This window comes from Panthera leo, chromosome C2, assembly GCF_018350215.1.
Source record: "Panthera leo isolate Ple1 chromosome C2, P.leo_Ple1_pat1.1, whole genome shotgun sequence".
NCBI lineage: Eukaryota > Metazoa > Chordata > Mammalia > Carnivora > Felidae > Panthera > Panthera leo.
The window spans coordinates 76,803,861-76,831,251 of record NC_056687.1 but is presented as its reverse complement, the minus strand read 5'-3'; the positions used below and the strand labels follow the sequence as shown (position 1 = coordinate 76,831,251).

The 27,391-nt window shown below is 34.7% G+C and overlaps 2 protein-coding genes across 9 annotated transcripts in view; one reads left to right on the top strand and one right to left on the bottom strand.

Annotated features, from left to right (window-relative positions):
- Nucleotides 1-27,391, top strand: part of OSTN (osteocrin) — a 231,538-nt gene that overhangs the window by 203,453 nt on the left and 694 nt on the right. For 7 of the 8 annotated variants that reach the window (XM_042956056.1, XM_042956055.1, XM_042956058.1 and 4 more), the window contains 2 exons: nucleotides 1,441-1,655; nucleotides 24,094-24,190. In XM_042956056.1, coding sequence (XP_042811990.1) covers nucleotides 1,441-1,655; nucleotides 24,094-24,178 — 300 coding nt within the window. In that variant the 3' untranslated portion in view covers nucleotides 24,179-24,190. Of the gene's footprint in view, nucleotides 1-1,440; nucleotides 1,656-24,093; nucleotides 24,191-25,433; nucleotides 25,471-27,391 lie in introns of all 8 variants that reach the window. The other variant, XM_042956057.1, reaches the window with a different exon arrangement.
- Nucleotides 25,953-27,391, bottom strand: part of UTS2B (urotensin 2B) — a 29,861-nt gene continuing 28,422 nt past the window's right edge. Inside the window, exon 5 of the mRNA XM_042954363.1 lies at nucleotides 25,953-26,092. Within this exon, the coding sequence (XP_042810297.1) occupies nucleotides 25,953-26,092 (140 nt within the window). The remainder of the gene's footprint in view (nucleotides 26,093-27,391) is intronic.

Genomic DNA, 27,391 nt, shown 5'->3' with positions numbered 1-27,391 from the left:
AGAAAGGCAGAAAGTGAAGAAAAAGAATCTTGCCAAGACCAAGAGTCTGGCACAAGGAGGAATGTGATTAACAGGGGGGCAGGGAGGAGGTCCCTGGAGCTGATTTCTTCCCACAAGGGAATATTCTCACTTTCTTAGAAAAGAAGTAATATCCCCTGGACTCCACAATGACTAGAGACTATTAATAAGAACATTTTTTTTAAATGCTGTGATTGGGCTTAGGAAAGGAAAAGACAGGCTTCATAAATGACACCCACACTTCTATGACTTGAATGAAGTGTCAAGTGCCAATATGTGAAACAAACAGATAAGAAATTTCACATGAGAGGATAAAGTCATTGGGATATTTCTGACTCACTGTAGATGCTCATTAACAATGTGGTATTATTGCTTGTGAGAATGCAAAATGGTACAGCCACTTTGGAAGATAATTTAGTGGCTTCTTACAAAACTAAACATACTCTTATCATATGATCCAGCAATTGTGCTCCTTGGTATTTACCTAAGGAGATAAAAACTTACGTCCACATAAAAACTTGCACACAGATATTTATAGCAACTTTTATTCATAATTGCCAAAAGTTGGAAACAAACAAGATATTCTTCAGGAAGTGAATGGATAAATAAACTAAGATGCATCCAGACAATGGAATACTGTTCAGTGCTAAAAAAATAAAATAAAATGAGCTATTAAAAAGAAAAAAAACAATGTGGTAATAAATCACATGGAAAGCGATAGTAAGCTTCCTGAGAGCAGAGACTGGATTTTGTTCATTTTTGTGTCCCCCAGGTCTGATGCAGAAGCTGGTACATAGCGGATGCTTAATAGCTTGAATCAATAAGGTATGAATGAAAGGTAAAAAGAAAACAATGTGAGGTTTGTTTGTTTTTTTCAAATTTCATTCCATAAACATACAGAAATCTACTGAGTACAAACTATGAGCAAAACACTGACCTAAGCATTGAAGAGAGCAAATAAAAAACTAGTTTAGACACAGTTATTGCCCTCAGGTTATTCACAAGTTAATAAGCAATACAAATATATTGTAATCAATCTAACACAGGGAAAATGTCATGCGTACAATGATGAAAGAAGTATAGATAAAGCGCTATGGGAATGATAAGGACGCAGTTGTTACTGGGAAAGAGTCTGAAAGAATGCTCAGTTAATATACTAAATTTTAGAGACAGACCTATAAATTTTTATTTATTTCCTGTGTGGGTGTGTGTTGTTGTTGTTGTTTTAATTGCTTTTGGACATACGTCATCTCTATGCATTTTTGTTCCCAAACGTCTTTCTCTCGGGAGCATAAATCCACAAGAAATCAAGTTTCATGGCAAGCATGTCAGCTAAAGGTAGCAAAAGCCAAAAGCAGATGGTTATACATATTTGAGGTTTCTTTTTCTGAATGAGTGGAATCACCCCCTCCTGCCCTACAGGCTTTTGATTCTGGAGTCATAGATGTGCAGTCACCGCCCACAGTCAGGGAAGAGAAATCAGCCACTAACCTGGCAGCAAAACTCTTGCTTCTTGATGAACTTGTGTCTCTGGAGAATGATGTAACTGAAACAAAGAAGAAAAGGAGCTTCTCTGGTTTTGGGTCTCCCCTGGACAGACTCTCGGCTGGCTCTGTCGATCATAAAGGTAAACAGAGGTAAGTGAACTCTTGAAGAAGGAACATTTTTATTTTTTAATCCTGCCACTCTAACTCCAGAAACAGAATTCCACATAAGAAAAGATGATGAAAACCTTGGAGGTAAACATATTTGTAAACATTAAATGTTTACATTCAGTGTTTTAGCTAAACATTAGCTAAACATTAAATGTTTTAGCTAACTTGTTAGTTTAATAGCATAATTTGGGAAATAACTGTTGAGGAAGTAAAATGACTGCTACAGTATGTATGAATGTTTTTGTCATACTTTCCTAAGGAAGATTTCATTGCATGCACATGTAAAATAGTTATTATGAGACATTACAGGTTTAGGAGGTGAGGGGGGATCTCTGCTACCAGGGGCATCATTTAACACAAAAGTGTTTTGGTGAAATGTTCCCATTGCTTAAAAGATTAAAGAAAACTCCTCAGCAAACCCTGAAAAGAATTTCATCATCTGGCACCCCACTTTTTGATGCGCTCATTTCCATGTCCTTTGCTCCTGTCTTACGTGCTTACTTGGAGTTTTAGGATTTGTCGCATTTGTCCATGATTCCACGACTTTGCTGTGCTCCATGACTCAGCAGACAGGATGCAATTTGCTGGACTTACATTCTGAGAGTCTCAGAACTACATGAAGAAATAAAATCACCACTTGGGGGCTGTAATTTATCCTACTGTACTTAGAAAATAATCCCTCACCTAGGTTTTGAAATCCAGACCCTATTTTAAATAAACAAATATATGGGGCGCCTGGGTGGCTCAGTCGGTTAAGCGTCCGACTTCAGCTCAGGTAACCATCTCGCGGTCCACGAGTTCGAGCCCCGCGTCAGGCTCTGGGCTGATGGCTCAGAGCCTGGAGCTTGCTTCCGACTCTGTGTCTCCCTCTCTCTCTACCCCTCCCCCGTTCATGCTGTGTCTCTCTCTGTCTCAAAAATAAATAAACGTTAAAAAAAAATTAAATAAACAAATATAAATTAATTCAACTTATGTCCTAAGCATTGTGTTGGGTTCTGGTGGAAAAGAGGAGGGAAATATAGTCTTTTCCCTCAGAGAAATCATATACTAATAAGAAATATGAAAATACTTATAATGAATTACAATGCAAAACAAGAAGAGATATGTTTAGAGACAAATGTATGAAGAAGGCCATGGAAATCCAAGGAATAATTGAAATTTTAGAGGAGAAAATTTTGTGCCTCTTAATAAATGTTATTTTTTTGATTTCTGGATCTTGCAACATAGTCTAGTAAATAATTGAAAAATCAATATATAGATGTTATATGGAAATATTTAAATATAAATTTATAATAGCATAAACACCATATATACTAAACACATATTGCATCAATACCATAAATACATATAATCCATTTTGAGGCTTCATCCTAACAATATCTTTAGGACGTATTATAAGAGGAGACTGTATTGGGAGATATAATCTATCTAACACAGCTCAGCTTGCAAGAAATAAAGGGAGATTGGCAAGTATTTAATACCCATTTGAACAGATTTTCACATATAAAGGCTACAAATAAACTATTATAAACATTTAAAAAATTAGGGAATATTGTTTCCATGAGCACTTCTTGGAAGGATACTAAGTGAGTTTCTTTGGACATCTGGAATGACTTGAGAGATATCATCATAAGAATTGGTGGGACCATAACTGTATAATTTGAGAAATGAGGGTTGCAAGGAAAAGAGTGCCATGTGCTATGATTATAGTATGACAATATAGATTCATCAAATATCTAACAATTCAGGAACAGTAGTGAGAGCATATACAATTCAGAATGAATTTTGATTATTTCATGGCTATTAATTGAGAATCAAAGTGATCACTACAAATAGTTACTTGGAAACATGGAGAAAAAGGGGAAAAAAAAGATTTCAAACTAAGTTTAATGAATATTTTACTGAAGAATAAAAGAAAACAACTGAAGAGAGCAAGGACCAAGATTTTCATATTAAAAAATAAGAAAGAAATTAAAACTTTCTTATAAAAAAAAGACAGCATAAAAAATAAGGAGTATTGAAAAACTTTATATAAAATATTGGCATATATAAATACAACATTTACAATATGATAGATTCAAAAAATACTGATTATGTCAATAAATGTCAATAGATGTAACTTTTCTATTAAAATGTGAATGTTTTGGGGGTGCCTGAGTGGCTCAGTCAGTTAAGTGTCCAACTCTTGATTTTGGCTCAGGTCATGATCTCACAGTTCATGAGATCCAGCCCCACCTGGTAGTCTGTGCTTGCAGTGTGGAGCCTGCTTGAGATTCTCTCTCTCCCTCTCTCTATGCCCCTCCCATACTCCCACTTGCTAGCATGCACACACTCTCTCTCTCAAAATAAATAAATAAGCATTAAAAATAATTAAACAAATAATTAAAATGCAAGTATTTTCAGATTGGCTGATAAAGGGAAATCCAACCCTTTTCTGTATTTAAGATACACAACTAAAAATAAAGATATTTAGAAAGGTTGGCAATAAAAGAATGGAGAAGTTATACCAGGAAAAATTACATTAAAATAAACTAAAATAAAAGAAATAAAAACATAAATAAAGAAATAGATAAAAATTTAAAAAGAGTGTACCAATGTTTATCAAAGATAAACCACAGGGAATGCCAAGAAATAGAAAGAAACATATTAAGAATAGGAGACTTTAATTCATTTCTTAAAATCCAAGACTGATTATATATTTAAAATTTATAGAAGACATATACAATATAATCCATAAAATGGAATTTGTAGATCTATTTGGAACTCTGAACTTCAATAGAAAATATAGCATCTTCTGAAGTGCATATGGAGTATTCAAAAAATTTACCGTATCTGAGGTGACAAACAAATCCTCTAGGAATTCTAAAAAACAGTATATTAAAAAAAATTCACTGACTGAAACACAGTGTGACTAGAACTTAATAACAAAACTAGAAAACAAGAAGTCATTTTTACCTAAAAGTATAAACCATGTCATTAAATAACTATTGGGCCAAAGAGGAATACAAAATAAAATTATACGCTTTGTTCAAGATAATAATAATGAAAATGTAATATTAGGGGCACATAAAGCAAATATCAGATAAAAATCATCATTATACCAATAAAAATTAAAAGTAGAAGTAAAGCAAAATGACACACAAAAACATCTAGAAAGAACAGCAAAATAAGTCAAGAAAAGCCATGAGAAAAAAAAGGAGAAGGTCAGAATAACGACAAAAGCTGAAATCAATGTTTGTAAGCAAACCATAGTGTATAAAAAATAAATGTAAAACTGTGTTTCTTGAGAAAAATACAAGCCACTAGTTAATCTAAGCTAATTAAGAAAAAAGTAGAAAGTAAATTCACAAAATTAGAAGTGACAAGATGGAAACACCAAAACAGAGAATCTTTAAAAAGAGAACTACTTTGCTCAACTGAATACAAATAAACTGAAGACCTGTAAAATGGATAAAATTTTGGAAAAATATGATTTACAAACATTGACCCCAAAAGAGACAAATAATTCAATTACCATGGAGGGTTTTTTTTAATTTTAAAAGAGCTTGCCAAGAGAAAGTAGATCTAGATATTTTCATATGAGAATTTTATCAAATCCTAAGGTATCAGATAATCCCAAGGTTATCTTACCTTTTCAGATCATAATAAAGTAAACTTTCTAAGTTCATTTCCTGATACAAATATAATATTGATCCTCAAATAATAAACTTTACATTCTTAAAAGGAAATTTTAGATTCATGTCATCTATAAATATCAGTACAAAAACCAGAGATATGAAGTTAATAAGTAGAATCCAAAACTTTAAAAATATAATACATCTAAACCAATTGGGCTTATTCTGGGAAAGTGTCACTCAATATTAGGAATTCTTTTAATGTAATCCATCATATAAATAGAGCAATGGAGAAAAAGCATATGATTATATCCTTAGATGGCAGAAAAGGCACTTGACAAAATCTAGCATTTATTATATTTTTTAAAGTACAACAAAATGAGAACTGACAGATATTTCCTTAACATGGTGTGTGCATATGTGTGTGTGTATATGTGAGTATTTATGTACACCTCAGCCCAAAGCCTCTATCTTACCTAATGGTGACATGTACGGGAAGTTTTACTAAAGCGAGGAATAGGAAAACCACACCCATCATTTCTACTATAATTTAGAAATGCCTTTAGACAAGAGAAAACATTTAGAGACATAAGAATTGGAAAGAAAAAAGTAAAATTATTTTTATTTACAAATGAGAAGCTGGAAAACAAAGATAATCAATGGAAAAACTACCACAACAAAACCCTTTTGATTAAAATGCAAAGTGCATAAATACAGAAAGCTAATAGTACTTCTATATTACCGGCAGAGGTCAGATAGAAGATAGACCTCATTTATAATTGCATTAAAATAGGAATGTATCTAGGCATACAGTTAGCAAAGAAAGCTCCTTCCTCAGCCATAAAAAAAGAATGAAATCTTGCCATTCGCAATGATGTGGATGGAGCTAGAGAGTATTATGCTGAGCAAAATAAATCAGAGAAAGATAAATACCATTTGATATCACCCATATGTGGAATTTAAGAAACAAAACAAATGAATGTAGGGGGAAAAAGAGAGAGGGAGAGAAACCAAGAAACAGACTCTTGACTGTAGAGAACAAATTGGTGGTTACCAGGGAGGGGGAAAGCAGTGGGGGGATGGGTGAAATAGGTGATGGGGATGAAGGAGTATACTTGTTTTGATAAGAACCCGGTGTTGTGTGGAAGTGCTGAATCACTATATTGTACGCTTGAGACTAATAATCCCCTATATTTCCACTAACTGGAATTTAAATAAAAATTTTAAAAATGTTCATATACGAGCACATATGAGGAAACCTCTGAGAATAATGCTGAAATGCAAACAGTGGATTGAACAAATGGAGGCTCGCACTGTGTTCCTGGCATCAAAAGACACAAGAGCAGAAAAGATGGCAGCTTTTCTTAAGTTAAATTGTAAACTTAACCTAACTGCAATAAAAAATACCATCAGGGTTCTTTTTGGATCTAAAGAAATTGATTACAAAATTAATTAGAAAAAAATTAGAAACTAGCATAGACAGAAAAATCCCAAAGAAAGAGGAAAGAAGAGCCCACTAAATATTTTAATATTTTCCTTTCTTTACAGTAGTATAATAATAGCCCATGGATAGACCAAAGATAAAACCACCACCAAAACAACAAAAACAGAACAGAAATTCAAGAAATAGACACTAACTTTATTTAAAAAGCAGCCTCACACATTACTGAGTGAAAGGATAGATTCTGAATAAATGACTTGGAGATATGGAAAAAAGAGATAAAACTGATCCCTTCTCAAACCATACATTATGATAAATTCTAAATGAATCAGAAATTTAAGTGAGAAAACAGATGAATCCATATAAGTACTGGAAGCAGACATTGGTGAGTTCTGTTCAGAGATAAAGCGTTCCAAATTCTGATGCAAAATCCAGAAAATCTCAGGAAAAAAATAAGGAAAAACTAGATACATTTGATGTTTACATTTTTTTAAGTTTCCATGGCTACAAGTATCATAAAGCAAAGTAAAAAGAAAAATAATAAATTAGAGAAATGCTTATAAGTTACATCAAAGTGTTAACAACTTTATTATATATAAAGAACTTTTAAAAATTGAGAGGAAAAAGAACAATGCTCAAGAATGAGGTAAAAATAGTTCATGAAAAAACAGATGTAAATGATGCAAATCACATGAAAAGATGCCACCCATTATCATAAGAAAAAGGCATATTAAAACTTTACTGGTATACTCTTCTTGTGCGTATTAAATTGGCAAAAATTCACTGAAGAGACAGAATAGTTTTGCTTCTAGATCCTCCTAGTAGGTAGATTTTCAGGAAATATGAAAGACAGAGGAATCACTTCAGACACACAACAGGGATGAAAACAGCAAAAGTCAGATTATAGGAAACTGCAAGACAATCCAGTTTCTCTGGTAAATAAATTACATGGTTTTGAAGAAAAAAAAAAAGAGACAGAGGTGAAAGAGGATCCTAAAGATTAAAGCAGAATAAAACATTTATTAACCAGTCTCAATTTGGGGGAGTACTGATTCAAATAAATGATTTGTTTAAAAAATAATTTATGTGAGAAACAATTGTGAATGTGAGCAGGCACTACTTGATGATTTTAAGTAATTATTGCAAAGTTTTCAATATGAAAATGGTACTGCAGTAACATTAAAAGTGAGAGAGATTCTCATTTAAAAATTTGATTGAAAGTATTTATCTTAGAATCACTAAATTCTACTCCTGAAACCAATATTACACTATAAAAAAAAGTACTTATTTTGGATTTGCTTCAAAATAGTACAGGAATGAGAACCGAACAGATGAAACGAGATTTGCCTAATTGCTGATTGTTGATTTAGACTGAGAGATACTTGGGAGCTTACTATACTATTCTATTTGGCCAATGTCTAAAATATCCCATGATAAATTGAAGGAAAAAAGACTACACAGTGCAAGAAATAGCAGATTATATCTGGCAAAAGAATAAATAAATTCATCATATGAGAAGACTAAGGAAATGACTTCAGAATGTCAAAAGAGATAGATAACAGAATGAGAAATTGTAACCTATAAATTAACCTAATGGGAGTGTAGGGGGACAAAATAGAACAGAAACAATCACTATTTAAGGAGACGGTGGGTGTTTTTCAAGAATTATCCAGAAATGCTAAAAAAAAAGATTTTTCATATTTAGCAATAATAACAAACTTTGACTGAAATAACTAGTACTGCTGTTGAAAGATTAATTGGATTAAGAACAATTATTCTGTTAAAAGAGATTCATGTACGATATGGTTTACAGGCTTGAACATTCAGAGCATGTTCTTGGGAGGGCTCAATAGCATGGTGTGGGCTCAATATCAGATAGAGATAAGGAAGAGGATAAGAAATGAAATTGGGAAAGAGATTTGGGGCTACTCAGGGATGCTGTGTTCAAAATGTAATGCAAAACCCATATAAACTTATAAGGTATCTCTGAAGCTAGATTGTGAAGGTCTTATCCACTGAAAGCCAGAAAGGATTTTAGCAACTGATGATCTTATGTGGTCAAAAATCATAATTATCTATTTTCTTTTTTTCTACCTTTCTCTTCACTTCTAACTACTTCCAGATGTTGGAAATGGGTTAAGTAGAACTAATACATTTGCACGAGAGTCAAAAATCATAATTATCTATTTTCTTTTTTTCTACCTTTCTCTTCACTTCTAACTACTTCCAGATGTTGGAAATGGGTTAAGTAGAACTAATACATTTGCACGAGAGTTTCCCCATGATCTTGAAAAGTTGAGAATCTCCCTTAATCTAGACATTTTACCTTGTTTCATATCTGGAATTAAAATCGGAGACAAGACTTTTCTCTACTCTATGGCATAGCAACAAAGGTGACCTTCAATGTCAGGAGTGTTTTATGTAGAATTTATTTAGGGGGCGCCTGGGTGGCTCAGTCGGTTAAGTGTCCGCCTGACTTCCACTCAAGTCATGATCTCCTAGTTCACGAGTTCAAGTTCCACATCGGGCTCTGTACTGACAGCTTGGATCCTGGAGCCTGCTTCAGATTCTGTGTCTCCCTCTCTCTCTACCCCACCCCCGCTCATGCTCTCTTTCTCTCTCTCAAAAATAAACATTAGAAAATTTACAAAAATTATTTAGAATGACCTATACACATTAACAATTTTCCTATAGATGTAATTTATTTATGCATTTTATAATTTTTTTCAATAGTTGATGTCTTAGTCTTTCAAATGAAATTCAAAAGGCACATCTTGTGAGGTTTTTTCAGGATTTATTTTTTTAGTAGGAATTCCTGCTCTTAGTCTCAAAGTAAATATTAAATTTGTCTTGTATATTAGAACGGTGGAAAATAATGGGAAATAAGTAATAGCTCACGCATAAAATATTTATCTACACCTTCTTAAATTTTAAAAGAAAAATAATTTTAGATTTTTTCAAAGTGTAATGATAACTGAAGATTAAAGATTAAAATTTTCAATCATCTGGGGTGCCTGGGTGGTTCAGTCAGTTAAGTGTCTAACTTTGGCTCAGGTCATGATCTCACGCTTGGTTCATGAGTTCAAGCCCCATGTGGGGCTCTCTGCTGTCAGCACAGCACTACTTGAAATGATTGTTTCCCCCTCTTTTGCCCCTCCTCTGCTCGTGCTCTCACTCTTGAAAATAAATAAGCATTTAAAAAGTAAAATAAAATAAATTTTTCAATCATCCATTACAAAAATCATTGTTATCATTGAAATATGTATAATAAAGTAACAGGGAAAAATGAATATTTTCACATATGTAGTATAAAAAGACACAGTTCAGAGTTTTGCAACTATTTTATAAAAAGAAAATCCATAAAAATTATAGTAATTTTGCTTGGGAGGCCACATATAAGGTTAATTGCTGGTCTTTTGTTGTGTTTGATACAATAGCTTTGGTCCATTAATCCAAGTAGCTTTAACCGCTTCCTTATTTATTTTTGAAGCTTTCACAAAATTGTGAATTAGCATATTATTTTAACACACTTTCTTGTTGCTTATAAACCCCTGTGGTTTTCATGTGTATGCTATCAAGATTCTTTCCTCTCAAGCATGCATTCTCTACCTTCTCATGTTCACCCAGAGAAGGACATAGGTATGAGATCTATTTTCATACGGTAGCCCCAAGATTTCATTCATTACTTAATCCAGAGATTCATAAACTTTTTTGGATGGTGGGCCACTTTGGTAGTTTGGTGAAACCTATGGACTCCTTCTCAGAATATTGTTTTTAAGTGGATAGTATTTGTAAGAGTTCAAAGGTTACCATACATAGAAACAGAATTACCAGAAAAATGTAAAAGTAATTAGTAATATAACAACATATAGGCTTATTTGTTAACATATAAAATAAGTTGCTTTAGAGACAAGTCTAAAAAACAACAATCATTTCAAGTAGTGCTGAACCTAAAAGCAATTTCAAAGTTTCTACAATGGCTGAAGTATGATCTGAACGTATCTGTGATTTCTATTTGTGACAAAGGTCTAGGTATTGTGATTTGTTCCCTGCATTCTTATTCCTATTTTAACAAGAGGGTAATGGAACTGAAGATGTAACATTTTCCAACATCTATGGATCCCTGAATTATATTGGTGTATGACTCCATATTTAAAAACTGACTTTCAGGCATATGACATGTATTACTTTATTCTCAATTATTGTTAAATATTTATAAAAGAAAAGTTTTAAATTCTGCTTATGAAAAACTTCATAAGAGATGGAAATGGAAGGATAAATGAATGATTGGGGGGAAACAAAAACAATCAGGAAAAGTCAAACAGAACAATGTCTATGTCAGATCATATTAAAATGAAGCAAAGAAACTATTGGTTCTATTTTGTATGATGCTTAACTTTTTTTCCACCTCAACTTGACACCAGCTTCATTTTCAGATGGATGTGCAAATTACTTTAATTCTCAGGGCAAAGTTAATTATGCTTTGAAGACCAAAGTATTTTCCTAATTCAGTTCATTTGTTTAAAGCCTGAAGTTAATGAATGGTTTTCTCATTTATGCAAGTAAAACAAAGCAGCTATGATTATATCCCTGGCAAAATAGCATCTACTGTCTGACCCTTTAATAGAAGATATACTAAAATTGGCCTGGAATTTCTCTAAATTCCTCACTCCTTCACACAATGCTGAGAATACCTTGTAGGAAAAAAAAAAACAATACTAATACTCTGCATTTACTTATTATAAACATTTTTACAACTGTTATTGCTTGAATTCTCTCATTAATATTTTGAGGTCAGCAAAGCAAATAATGTTATTGGGTCAGTCAGGGTTTCTGGAGGAAACAGGCAGCATATGTAAAGTAGGAAAATTGAAGAAGGGTTTGCTCACAAGACTTTTTACAAAAGACTGAGTATAGGGGAATCATAATGGATTTATACACTGGTCTGAAGACCATACAAGAAGAGTTGAAAGAATCAGTGACCTTCAGTCAGAGGGAAGTGAACTTGCAAGGCAGGGGAAATTATCCTGACCTCACTTTCAGTCTCTTTACAACACTACCCATTGCCTACCCCAAACCAAACCCAGAGAGCAAAGGAATTTTTATGTGATCCAAAGAGGTTAACCTCCCAGACTGGATGTCAAACGAGACAAGGCAGAGATTGACTCTGGCAAACAGACAGAAGATACCCAGCATAATTATACACATTGTACAGATCCAGGTCAATAAACTTTGCTCCAGTACACTGCTATTATAACCACTTAATTCAAAGAGAAGGACTCCATGGGACAAACTCAGAAAAAACACTTTAATTCCCACCCACATGCACCCACCACCCATTCAGTAGGAGTTGTTTCGTACCACTTGGATAAAAACAAAGGCAGTGCTACAACTCTACTGGTCCCAATGAAATAATAAAAACCCCCCTGGTTACTTTTATTAGAAAAACAACCATATTTCAGTCATTTAAATAACTATTCTTATGTCTTAGCCTGAATTATAAATATGATTGAAGTTTCTCCTGTCCCCAGCTTAGGCCCCATTCATGCTGTAAAGCTGCAGTGGGAAGGGGGTTGCTCGTCATCAGTTTATCCTCACCCCTTCCCCTACTACAGTGGACTGCCTTCTGCCTCCCCAGTCTTAGGGATGGCAATGCAGAGAGATAAAGAAAAATCTGATGTGACTGATACTATCATGACCTGGCTTTATTACTCTCTGGCCTCGGTAAATGCTCAAAGTTGATTTTTGTTAGGTCGTCACTTGACTCCCTCTGGGAACACTGATATAGACACCCTTGCTTCCTGCAATGTCTCTCCCCAGGCAGGTCAGTTTGCCCCTCATCCTCATCGTCCTTTTTCAGCCTCTTCATTTAACACCACCACCAGCCTCCTACTGAGGTCGCCTGACAGATCACCTCTGGCAGCAAGCCCCTCAGGGAAGATGCCTCTTATAATTAACCTTGGCCAACTCTAACCACTACTTTCTCTGCGTCTCCACCACAGAAAACCCATGCCCTTGATTCCGGTCACTGAAACTGAAGCTGTCCTTATAGAAACATCTCTTCATTTCTGCCTAGAGCAAACTGTCACAGATTCTTGCTCTTTAGATTTCATTGGCATCGTTCTCTCAGGCCTGCCCTCTTCCACGGGCTTATGTCAAGCTAAGTTGCTTTCTTGAAGCCTTCCCTCTATAAGAGGAGGTAAAAAAACACTGTTCTCCAATAACTCACTCCACAGAAATTCTCCTTCCTCACCTGTTCTATCTCAGTCCTTTTATTGGATTCAAGTTGGGAAAATCAGTTTGTAGGAAACCCCTTTACAAATACTGCATGAGTCTAGCATTTCACTTTGGAATGCAAGAGGAAATACTTGCCACCTACTTCTGTTTTTCCCTCAGCTTTTTGAGGCCACTGCTGAAACTGAGATAGAAAAAAAAATTTAACATTCTGGTATATGTTGGGTTTTTTTCCAACCCCTATAATACCCTAAGAAGATATTACTATCCCCATTTTCTTTGCATATTTTCAGGGAGACAAAATGATTTTCCTGAGATTACCAGCTGGAACACTAGATTGTTTAACACCAAGTCTAATGAATTTCTAGGTAAGAAGCAGCTTCTGATGAAGAAATTGAATTTCTGCATGAAAAAGGCACATTTACAAGGCCCAGAACAGCAAGGTTCACTTACAATGTACACATTAAATAAATAGTTTTAGAAAAATTTTGCCAATGATATATGAGTTTCTATCCTGAGCCAGACATAAAATCAGACTATGGTTGAGAATAGCAACTGTGGTTTCATTTTGTCAGATACGATTGCCCTTCTTGATGATAGTCCCAAAGATTAAAGATAAAAATCCCAACACTTCATTTTCCTTCCTAATTAATTGCAAAACAGTACTACAGACCTAGGCCAACCTAGATCTCATAATTTTTGCTATTTCTTTCCAGCTCTTATTTGGTGATGCCCAAAGAAGGTAATTCAAGATGGGCTCCATTTCAGAGTGAGAAACACAGGAAAATGATGCAGAGTATGGTGCCCTATTTGCATGCTTCCTTCCTCCTAATTGAAAAGCCTGGCTATACAATAGGAAATGCTCTTATCAAAATGATCTGGGGCCGTTTTCCTCATAACTGTTATATCACTGCAGCTCAACACCACAGATTGAGATAGTCCCTTTGGCCTTTGCTCCCTAGTCTAACTCATATATTTAAAATATTTTCTCCAAAGTGCCAATAATTGATTCTATGTATAGATTTTGATATGTATATCACCCACTCCCCTCAAGAAAGAGAATCCTAGAACACATTTTTGTGTAAACCTATTTGCTGGGTTGAAGTTCCAAAAGCTTCATTAGACCCTCAGAGAGGTTCGTTAGCCAAGCAAATGAAGGTCCTCTCTGCCTTGGCCTAGTACTTTACAGCAGTTTCCAAATCAAGCATGCCTGTGTTACTTTACAGTGACTTCAGTCTTATTTATTCCAGTGCTCATGGTGTGTTTCCGAACACCGCTTCATACACCCATTCCCTGGGATAATACTTCGAAGGTGACATTATGTGTAGTCAGCGCCATCATCATAAATTTAACGGAATCCATTTAAAATTGAGTTACCACTTTGAAATAGAATTCCAAAAGTCATACATCAACTTTCTGCTAAGCAAAGTAGCACCTTCTTCCATCCTCCTAAACATATCCCATTTCTTAAGCCTCAGATTTCCATGTAGAGGACTCTAGTTAAGGAAACACTGGCTTCTTGTCCCCCGCCCCCCCTTGATCCACAGCTTCCAGAAGAGAAAGTAGCCATTTACCTAATAGGCCAATTTTTGAGGAGGAGTTGAGAATGTTCAGTTAATCCCCTTTCTTCCTGTTTTAACTAGATAACCATGACTAGTTATATAAATGTGTCGGATCCAAGGAGGAAATAAATATAAAGAAGCCCTTTCACAAGCAGGTATAAAGGCACATCCTATATTCAGCTTGATCACTGGTACAAATGACATTTTGAAATCCATGCATTGATCATATCTTTTTTCTCTATTATTTCTGAATGTGGACTCCGGATGTTATGTATTAGCCCCTAAAAGCTACATCATCATTCACTGGTTGTGGTCCTTCATCCTAATATTCTGGAATCTGAATTTAAAAGACCAATTGCCTGTTTTAAACATGACCCTGTGGACGTTGATGATTTCCCTTTTCATTCTTTACAAGGCTTTGCCGAGTCCTTCATTTCAGTCTGTCCTCCCACATCAGGCCTTCCAAGTTTGTATAGTTATATATGTCCCCCTATAATCATTTCTATTTATGTATGTACATATGTAATTTCTAACTCCAATGTAGGGCTCAGACTCATGACCTTGAGATCAAGAGTGGCATGCTTTTCTGACTGAGTCAGCCAGGCACCCCCTCCTATAGTAATTTATTAATCCTATACCTTAATTTTAAATTGTGATAGCCAAGATTGCAGAATTCAGGGGCCACCGTTTGTTTACTGTTTCCACATGCTCTGTAAATTGTCCTGGAACCCCTAAATTGGATGTGATCTCTTGTAGAATGTCAGAGCACTTTAAATCTCACTGTAAGATTTCTGTTGCTATACAGACAAGTTGCCCAAAACATAGCAGCTTAAGACATTCATAAACATTTATGTTCTTGCATAGTTTCTGTGCATCAGAAATATAGAAAAATTTGCCTGAATGCATCTGGTTCAAGGTCTCTCCAAAGGTTACAGTGAAGAAGTTGGCCAGGGCTGCAGTCATCTGGAGGCTATACCACGGCTGGATTATCCATTTCCAAAAGGACCCACTCAAGATGGCTGGTGGCAGGAAGTCTTAGTTCCTCACTGGTGGTTGGCAGGAGGCTTTAGTTCATTGCCACATAAACCTTTCTATAGGGCTGAGTGTCCTTAGGAAATGGCAGATGACTTCCCTAGTGTGAGAGCCAACAAAGCAGGGCAGAAGCTATAATATTTTTATGATGTAGCTTTGGATGTCACACATTAATCACAATATGCTGTTGGTTACAGAAGTCAACCCTTCTCAGTATGGAAGGAGATGACATTATGGTAGTATTATTGGGGTTCATGTTGGAGCTTGGCTACTATATTCATCTGAACTTTATAATGTAGTAATTTCATTCTATGTTTTACTAATCTAAATTACTGAACTATTTATTTTTTTTTTTATTTTTTTTTTATTTTTTTTTTTTTTAAATTTTTTTTTCAACGTTTTTTATTTATTTTTGGACAGAGAGAGACAGAGCATGAACGGGGGAGGGGCAGAGAGAGAGGGAGACACAGAATCGGAAGCAGGCTCCAGGCTCCGAGCCATCAGCCCAGAGCCTGACGCGGGGCTCGAACTCACGGACCGCGAGATCGTGACCTGGCTGAAGTCGGACGCTTAACCGACTGCGCCACCCAGGCGCCCCAAAATTACTGAACTATTTAAAAGAACATCCCCTGTTAGCCACTACTATATCCTTCCTTTTTGCATATTACTCAAAGTTGCTGGAGTGGCATGTACTTCTTTATAGGGCCTAGCATTTTGTTTTGCTTTTAAGATGTACCAGTTAATCAGGGGCACCTGGGTGGCTCAGTCAGTTAAGCATCCAACTTCAGGTCAAGTCATGATCTCGCAGTTAGTGAGTTTGAGCTCTGCGTTGGGCTCTGTGGTGACAACTCACATCCTGGAGCCTGCTTCAGCTTCTTTGCCTCCCTCTCCCTCTCTCTCCCTCTCTCCCAGTCTCTTTCTTTCTGCCCCTTCCCCTCTCACATTCTGTCTCTGCCTCTCTCTCTCTCTCTCACTCTCTCACAAATAAACATATAAAAAATAAAAAAATAAATAAAAAGATATATCAGCAAATCAGACTGTTGTTTTTAGGGATCATTCTCCACACTCTGATTCTTGTTTCTTTTCTTGAGACTCAAAATCATAAGCAGGATCAGTAAATGCTGTCAACAACTGGGGGGAAATGTTTAAGTTCACATGAAACAACTATTAAAGTCAATGAAGTTCCAGTTCACAAAATAAGCCTTAAAATTTTAAAGCCTTGGTTATCAAATGGAACACACTTTCCTACCATGACGTAATTAAATAACAATAGGATAACCAAAAATGAAGGTGCAAACCTGTTGCTATGAGAATAGCCTTATCTGATCACCAATTTCATGAGAATAGCATTATCTGATCACCAATACAGATATGGAGAGAACAAGAAAAAATTATAGTACAACCTCATTAATGACTGTAGATACAAATTTCTACCAAAAAATTCAGCAAAACAATCCCAGTAATGTATTAAAAAGACAATACAGCATTGTCATGTTGGGTTCATCATAAAAATACAATGTAAGATTGATTTGCTTTGGAAAGACAACTAACACAGTTAATAGGGGTGCCTTGGTGGCTCAGTTAGTTCAGTGACTGCCTCTTGATTTCAGCTCAGGTCATGATCCTGGAGCCATGGGATCAAGCCCCATGTTGGGTTCCACACTGAACATGGAGCCTGCTTAAGATTCATTCTCTTTCTCTTTCTCTCTCTCTCTCTCTCTCTCTCTCTCAAAACAAACAAACAAAAAAATAGTTAACAGATTGAAGAGGGAAAGCCACATCACCCGATAGATGCATGAAAACGCTTAATGAAAGTAAACATCTATTCATGATCAAAATCACTGGTAAACTGATAATAGAAATAGAAGGAAACTTTTTAACCAAGTAAGGGACACCTGTTGAAAAACCTATAGCACATATTTTTATATGGTGTCACAACAACAATTCCAATAAACTATGAAACGTCTTTATAGAGAAAATTAAAAAATTATTGAGAAGGCATGAAAGATAACCTTAGTAAAAGATTTTAGATAGTAAGATTCAATATCATAAAAATTTTAATTCTCTCCAAACTTATTTATACCTTAGATGCAATAAAATTCTAGGTAAAACTGCAAAAGAAATTTCCATGAAACTTAAGCTGAATCTAACACTTATAAATAATTGGTCATGAATAAAAAAAAAAAATGACTTTTGTTTCCTTCCATAAATAAAAAATAATTTCAAAAACATTAAAAACATAAATGTGAAAGAACTACAAAAAGATTGTAGGATGAAATAGGAGAATACCTTCATAACATTAGAGTGGAGTCATTAATAAAAAGTAAAAATCTTGATAAATTTAAAAACAACATTAAAGATTTTCATAAAAGACACAATAAAGACTAACCACAATTGAGAAAGGATATTTGCATCTGACAAAATCTAATATTCTGAGTAGTTGTAACCCTCCTACAAATCAGTATTTAAAAGAAAAACTAACCAATAGGAAACAGGCAACAGACTTGAACAGACACTTCCAAGAGAAGAAATCCAAATAGCCAATAAACAAATGAAAAGGCAAGAAACTTATTCAAAGGAAGCAAATTAAAACCACAATGAGATATAATTACAAATACATCAGAATGGCAAAACTGAAAGTCTGACAATGCAAGGGTTGGCCTAGATTTGAAACAATAGGAACTGTCATACATGGCTCTTAGGTATGTAAATTGCTATAACAACTTTGGAACAGTCTGGTACTATGTAATATAATTAAGTACAAGCACAGCTGACAATTCTACTTCTAAAAATATACTTAGAGAAATCTTTAAGTGTACATTAAAGTCATCTATAAGAAAATTTTCAGCTGACTAGTACATAATGACAAAAAAGAACATAACTCAATTTTCTGTCTATGATAGAATATCTAAATAAACTGTTTTATATATTAATTAGTGTAATAAAATATTATACAATAGTGAAAATAAACTGCATGTATCAACATGGACAAATATTAAAACACAAAATATTTGCTGAAAGAAGAAGAATTCATATGTTATTTCTTTAAATAAAATTTTAGAACCATCCTCTCTAAACAAGAGAGTTTTGAATAATACATACAGATTATAAGGAAAAGCAAGAGAATTATTAGACCAAAATTCAGTCTATAGATTACCTCTGGGACTGAACCATGAAAGATATTCAGTGTGGAAGCAGGAACACTGGGGAATTCAAGGGCCGGTTATATTGTTTCTTAATTTGGTGCCAACAGGAATGTTCATTTTATTTTTCTTTAAACTGAACATAGATAAATTTATAGACTATTTTGTATGTGTGAAGTGATTCGCAATAAAAAGTTTAAATACAAGTTTTCTAACTGCTGTTTTAGAGTGTAAAAAATTTTTCAGAAAGTGAATGATCAAAGAATGTAAATGTTTAAAAAATCCTATTTTATACAGGAAGTATATTTCAATGTGAAGTTTAGGTTGTATTTAAAATGACCAATCCATTCTCTTTGTATTAGTTTGGTAGGTATTTTGTATCCTTAAACTATTTCAGAATCTTTTAGAATGGAAAAAGGTAGATTAGATAAACCATGTCATACCATTATTTTGTCACAAGAGGGACTAGGTAGTCAGAAAGTACAGTTTCCCCTTTGGTCTTAAGAACACTTATTTCACTATCTTACTATTTGTGTTTTACACACTGTTTGTTCCTGTAAGTGTATGTGTCATAGAGTGTAGTACTTGGACATATTTTTCCTATCAGCAAAAATGTTAAGATAAATACTAGCTTGCCATTTTACTTCTAAATGGATGGAGACTGTGTAGAAATTACTTAACTTACTGAGCTATGATCATGTTGTTGGTTTATCTGCTTTATGGGAATAATTGTTTTCATTTGTATTATTGCTAAAAACTGTAACTACTGCATGGTTTTTCATATATATTTCTTTTATTTATTTTTCTTATTTGATTTCAAGGTACATGTGAGCATTTGAAATGTATCCCAAATTTTAGAAAATGAATCAAAGTAATACAGATCTATGGCTAGAACAAAAACATTCTTATACTCTTGGCCAGGGGTTCTCAAACTCTGCTCTAAGCAGCCTTACGTGGTTCTGGAAGCTCTTTCAGGGGCCACCATATATGGAGAAGGGGCACTTCTTTACTGAGAGTGTTCTTCACCTAACATTCTAGGCATTGATCTCTTTTATAAAGCTTTTATTTGTAGAAATGGTAAACTACAAATTGTTTGAAAACCAGTGGGCAGGACTTATGGGAAAGAATAGTAGAATCACTTAAAATGTGTAAAGTGATTTCAGGTGTGTTACCTCATTAGCTTTTTTCAAGTAAAATGTGAGCTTTAACAGCTAATGCATGTCATATTCACCACTCTATCCCCAGTGCAGAGAACAAATACATATGGTTGTGCATAAATCAATAAAATATTATTTTACAAATAAGTATGTTAAATAAATAACCAGGCTGGGAAGATAGACAGAGCAAGAAGTATCTAAATTTTATCAAAAAGGAAAGACAAGCTCAGAATGACAACAGTCTTACAAATGCTCACACCATCAATAAGTAGAAGAATCAAATAGAATCTGAGTCTTTCATGTCCTGGTTGCTAATCAAATCTTGAGAAAAGGATGGAAGGAAAGCATAGGGAATGAGGAAAGAAGGAAGGAAAAAAAATATTTTGCTTTCCACCATTCTACAGCTGCCTCCTATTTGCTTGAGCAGAAAAAGATCAACTGTGGTAAAGAAAGAAAAAAAATCCTCTTTACATTTATTGGACCTTTATTTTTGAAAAAAAAAATGCATTGGTACTATGAACCAATAAATGTTCTGTTCTAATTTATAATGATGCATAGATTGTCATGTTTTCTTTTAAAAAAGCAGAAGCAGGGGCGCCTGGGTGGCTCAGTCAGTTAAGCTTCCAGACCTTGATTTCCACTCAGGTCATGATCTCACTCTTCTTAAGATAGAGCCCCACAATGGACTCCTCTCCCTGCTCATGTGTGACTCTCTCTCTCTCTCTTTCAAAATAAATAAATTTTTAAAAATAAATTAAAAAATTAAAAAGCAGAAGTGTTACTTTTCCTGCCACCATCCATCCCACAGGTGCTCTGGGAGGTCAGTTCACATGTGTGGCACTACTCTTTTTCCCAGCTGTCATTTCCTTCCCCTTCTCAACCAGTCCTTTAAACACCTGGAAGGGGTTGGTTTCTCACTTCCTCTTCTTATTTGTCTGGGACTTCTCCTGACCACTCTCCTTGACCCTGAGATGGCTTCTCTCTTACCCTTTTCCTGGAGTTATGGTGGGGTAGTCAGTAAAAGAACTGAAGGGTTCAAAGAGTAAAAATTGCATCAGTCTAATTGTTTTATATATATATAAACAAATTGCCCTTAGACATAACTCTAAATCAGACAAACATATTCCTATTTTATTGCTATGGTAATGACTTACCTTAAACTTCTGGACTTAAAACAACACAAATTTATTATCTTATAATTCTATAGGTCAGAAGTCCTATACAACAGTCCCCATATGTCATTCTATACCACTTTTCTCTGTCTCCTTTTCAGTTAAGTGTAGCCATATGATTGATTGCTAGCCACTGTGTAGCCTCTCAATCTCTCCCTGATAGCTGCTCTGTGCTCTCTTTTGCCCAATCTGCCAGCTGGATACAGAAGTCAAGAGGTCAGCAGTCCACACTCCTTGGAGACGATAGTGGAGAATTCATTTCCTGCTTATTCAGGTTGTTGGCAGAATTCAGTTCATTTTGGTTGTAGGACTGAGGTTCTCATTTTCTTCTGAGAACTTCTAAAGGTCACAGCATTCCTTGATTCTTGATCCTTTCCTTCATCATCAATGCCAGGAGTGGTGGGTTAAGTCCTTCTCAGTTTGCAGCCCTCTGACCCACTCTTCTTCAATCATCTTCCACTTTTAAGGAGGCTAGACCACATTGGGCCTACCCAGAAAATCCAGAATAATTCTCTCATCTCAAGGTCCTTATTAATCATATCTGCAAAGTCTCTGTTGCTATGTAAGGTGACATAGATTCTGTGGGTTATGGTGTGAACATCTTTGAGGAGGCCTTGTTCTTACTACCACAAGGAAAATAACTGCTTAAAATAAAAGTCTATAAATTTACTTATATGAATAAAACAAAATAGAAAAGAGACATTTTCTTTTTTCAACAGTAATTATTTATAATCACATCAGAATACCTAAAGTACAACTGATATACATAATTTCCCTATGATGCTTTATCATTAATTTTATGCTAATTTGACAGATAACATGTTTCCTCATTGATTATCAAGTCAAAAAATACGTAGCCAATGTAGTGTCAAGAAATCCAGAAGTACAAATGATAGACACCTCTTAAGAAAGTATGTTTAAAAATATTTTTTAATGTTTATTATTTTTGAGAGAGAGAATGAGTGGGGAGGAGGCAGAGGGAGGGAGACACAGAATCTGAAGCAGGCTCCAGGCTCTGAGCTGCCAGCACAGATCCTGACGTGGGGTTGGAACTCACGAACTGTGAGATCATAACGTGATCTGAAGTCGAACACTAAACCAACTGAGCCACCCAGGAGTCCCTTAAGAAGGTATGTTTTTTAGAAATCTGAAGAATAGAGGCAGAGGTATGTCTAGGTTAAGGATAAGCACTAAATATGTTTTTTTCAGCTTTCTCCCCACTGAGCAAACTGTTGTTTAGCAGACAGCCTTATAAAGATCATACAAACAATGCTACCTGCATTGACTAGCAAAACTAAGGGCCAACTTGGAAATGAAGATGAATGTTAATCAACAGAAAAGAAGGCTGAATTAGGTAAAAACAAAACAAAAAAAACCCATAACATGGCCTCATTCTTACAATATCATTTGAGAATAGGGCCATATCAGGTTCAATGTCCATTTTTATCATCTTTGTCTACACAGTACAAAGCATAGTACCTGGCTTCTACAAAGCATTAGGTAAATATTAATTACCACCAAATTTATTGTTTTAATTACAATCAAGCAGTGTTTATACAATGTTTTATATGTAAGACACAGCAATAAAAATCCCCTGTGTTTCCATTATTCTCTATACTTTTCAGAGTTTTTAAATAAATTATTTACTTAATAGTGATATGAGGAATGCTGATAAGGTAAAAATTTGGCATCAATAAAAATGAGAGATTTTTCTTCTGCTTATTTTTATTAAATCATTACCCATCTGTGAGTACTTAGTTATAGGTTTTCGAAAGCAAAGGCTGTGTCTGATTTATCAATCCCAAGACAGCCACAAAAATAACCTTATATATAGTAGTTACATGATCAATGATAATAGGAATAAATAATAGATATTGAAATTTTCATTAATTTTTGGTGTTTAAATTGTGTAGTATATACTGACAATATAATGCAAATAATTAGAATAGAAGCTGTTCAAAATGTTCTGAACAAATCTTTTTAACTCTTTAAGCTGTTGAAAATTGGTTAAGTTGTCTCTATCTTCATTAGGAAAACTTCTCACAGCTCCATGGCCAGTGAAAGTCATGTACTGAGCATTCTGAGACCTCCCCATTAGGATTTTGATTTGATAGAACTAAAGCATGGCAATAACAAATCAAATTAAGATGTTTCTTCTTTCTAAAGAGAGAATTGATAGAACGTACAAGCTAGAAGCTCTCTTGTAGGATTTTTAAACTTTATTTTAAATTTTTTATCTATTTATTTATTTATATTAATATGTATTTTTGGAGAGACAGAGTGTGAGTGGGGAAGGGACAGAGAGAGGGAGAGGGAGACACAGAATCTGAAACAGGCTCCAGGCTCTGAGCTGTCAGCACAGAGCCCGATACAGGGCTCAAACTTGGGAACGGCAAGATCATGCCCTAGGCTGAAGTCGGACACTTAAGCAACTGAGCCACCCAGGTGCCCCTAAACTTTATTGTAATAATGAAGCTTTTTTTTTTTTTTCAAACAGTATTTGGCACAGAGACTATGTAACAGACATAGACCATTGTGTACCAAGTGTCTCTGGGTAAAATCTGAGGGAAGACAACAGAGATGCACTTCACATTCAATGTTGGCATCAGCACTTTTTCCTCTCCCACTACCATTTTTCCCTTGAAGAACCATTTTGAGGCAGAGATTGGGGAAAACCACTGACAAGACTTCAATCTTCTTCTATTATCAAATGAATACTCCAAGATTTGAAGAGAGGAAGGGACTTACCCAAGCTAACCACCTAGCAAATTTATATGCTAATAAGACCCAACTCTCAACTGCACTGTTTGGTTTGGATAAGTCATTTAATTTCTCTAAGCTTCTGATTCCTCAGATGTGACATAGAGGTAGTTATACCCACTTTAACAGATGTTGAAAGGATAAGAGATAGTGTCTGGCATATAGTGGGCACTGATGAAAGGTAACTATTATATGTATGCCCACTCCCAAAGACAGTGCCCAGATCTGCAAGAAATAAAGGAGCAAAAGTCATTAATTAATAACTTGGACTTCAGCTTAGAAATGTTCTACGTGGTTTATTACAGGAAAGTAGTAGATCATCCAAAAAGGCGATTTGGTATCCCTGTGGATCGGATTGGTGGAAACCGTCTCTCAAATTCCAGAGGCTAATTGATTCCAACTGTGAGTACCATTTGACAAAGTAACAATATATGCAGGCTTCTGATTAATGTTTTGCCATGGGCTAACTGATTCAGTTGATTTATAAATTGCCCTTTTGATTTCCTAGGTTATAAAATAACTTTTTCAACATTTCTGTACTCAATAATATATTGATGCTAAATAACTTAAATGACATTAAAGAAGCAAAAGAATGTCCGAGATATATTTCACCATAAAAAAGATTCAGTTATTCTCCCAGATTCTTATATAACTATTGAGTATTAATATGTGAACAATGGTTAAAATTCTAATTGATGTAATAAATCACCTTCACATGTACATAACTGTGTGCTAATCCCTCTATTATGAAGAAGACACATTTCAGTGACACACACCATTTTGTTGCCGATAACTACATTCCCAGAATTATGATAACATGGAACATAGGAGAGCGAATGATGTAGCAGAAAGAGTATAGGCACGGAATCAGAACACCTAATCAAAATCCTGGTTCTGTCACTCATTCATTATCTTGTTTCCATGAAAATACCTTATTTCTCTATGTCTTGTACACGTAGATAATAACACGGTGATTGTATTGTGATACATAGTGTGGTATTGTGAATGTTAAATCAGATGCATATAGTAGTCTAGAATGTATTGGACACATAGTACATGCAAGTGATAACATCTTAGATTATAGTTCTGAAAATTTACTCTGCACTAGACCCTATACTTAGTGCTGTCCACACATAGCTTCATTTAATCATCATGTTCCATAAAGTAGGTCCTATTACTCTCTCCAGTGCCTTGAGAAACAGTGCAATATAAGGGGTAAAACTGCCAGCTCGAGAGGTCAGTTTTGTAGTCAAATCCTAATTCATCTATCTGTTAGCTGTGGGATCTTGTTGAAATTCTGAAATCCCCCTCCGTAAAATGAGGATAATAATAAGTTCTATCACATTACATAGTGCAGAGGACTAAATCTGATATACAATATACATTTAGAATAGTGTCTGACATGTAGTAGTCAATAATAATAATAACAATTATTATTATTATTTTATTATACAAATAAGTAAAAAGCTTAGATATATTAATTAATTCACAGTGCCTTATAGCTAGTAAGCGATGTAAGTAGAATTCAAATCCAGAAAACTTAAATTCTAAGCTTATATTTTACTAAGTATATTTAGCCATACATATTATATGTTTTAAACAGTAAATGTTAAACATAAAATCTAGGCAATATGTTTTTTCCCAGGAAAGGCTACAGAGAATGCATCCTCTCTCCCAAGCAGGTAAGACAACCTGGAACTGTTTTAACAATTTCAAGCTACAGAAGAGAAAACTCTGCTTTTTATTTCTCTCAAGATGATGCTTAAACCAAATCTGCAAAGTCCCCAAGAGCATCACATTAGCCCTGAACCTCTCAACTTGAATCATGCCTGTTTTTTCTCTTTGTCAAATGCCCTAAACCACAATGAGAAGTCAATATTTTACTTCAACTTTCTTATTCTCAGAATGACTTAGTTAAAAGAATCTTTTTTTGTCCACAGAGCTCTTGATCAATGAAGTTATGAAGTTACTGAATGTCCACAAATACTGGGGGGGGGGGGGGGGTGCTTAATGAATACTGTGACGAACAGTGCGTTTTGAGCAGTAGCATCTTCAAAACATAGATCAGACTTTCTTTACATCTAGAGATATACCAAGTATGGTCACTCTTTAAGATTGTTAAAAATCACCACCTTATATCTGAGAAAGATCTAACTAATTGCTATTACAAACCAAGTAACTCCTTGAAGTCAGGATCACAATCCTCCAGTTTCTTGGTGTATTGATAACATTTTGACACTGAGATTAAAACTTTGATCAGTTTCCACCTGTTCTCTATCACCTTGGACATCCCATTTGGTATCTCTGAATTAAGCCAAAACAGGTTATGATAAGAAAAAAATCATTCAGGAAACTCATTTCCATATAATTTAATATGAAGTTTTAGACCATATAAACTCCAGAGAGCTACTAAACTATCAAAAGGTAGTTGAATTAATATAATGTCTCCCGAATCACTATGGGTGAAATCCAAATTAATATATTATGTCCTTCATTTAATAGGCTTTGTTGAGTATCATGAAAATCACTGTCCTTGTTATTAAAGTTTCATGATGGTATATCACAGAAGAATAGGTTTAGAATAAAACTTAACATCATATATTTTCTTTTTCTCTTTTGTCAATCATTGCAAGTGCACCTGCTCAACCATTAGGTTTCTATTTATTATTTCCTGCCACGATCACCAGGATTTCTCAGATGCTTTTTTACTTCCTCATGTGAAGTTTTATCTTTTATGGTTTATGAATAATAAAAAACATAAAAATAGATTTCTAATTTCCATTTAACTTTTCAAAACAATTTTTGGTATACTGTTTCTTATTGGTACAATATTTTTTTGGATTAAGTACTAAGAGATTCAAGAATATAAGGTCTATTTTAATCCAATCCTTTTGTTTTGTTTTGTTTTTAACAAATGAGGACATTGGGTCTGTGAGAGGAAATTGATTTGCTCAAAATTGTACAGGCTCTCAGAGCAACGTCCAGGACTCAGGTCTCTAGACTTCTAGACCAAAGTTCTCCTCATCACCTATAAGGTCCTCAGGGTATAATTGTCATTGTTGGATGCAATTTCTCTGGTTATACATTTCTAAAACAAACAGAAGCAGTATGTCTGACTGTGAAAATCTTTGTTCCGCTTCTGTAGGAGTTAATGTAGGCTCTTTTAGACCAGGTTTATTTGTGGGTTTTCACCTTCTGGGTTTCACTGTAAGTGTTCACACTAAAAGTGAAACTGGTTCTAATTGTGGAAGTTTTGCTTATTATTTTGAGTTTAGGTCTAGATACAGCTGCTTTATGTTACCTAGTTTGCAGAACAAATGCTAACCTCTTCTCTGCTATATTTTGGAAAGGAAGATAATCTGGTATTTGCACAATGTCTTCCTCAAGTCATTAACATATTGGACCAAAATTTTGAGTTTTGAGTTTTTTATAGCCTTCTGCTCTAAACAACTTAAATTCAGAGAGGTGTTTTTTCTAAATGCAGTTAGCAAGTTCTAGGCCATTGAAATCAGGATGCCTTCCTGATCAAATTTGGTAGAAATAAGACTATTGATTATGCTACCCCTTGCTGCCATATGCACTAAGACTTTTAAGAATGTAAGG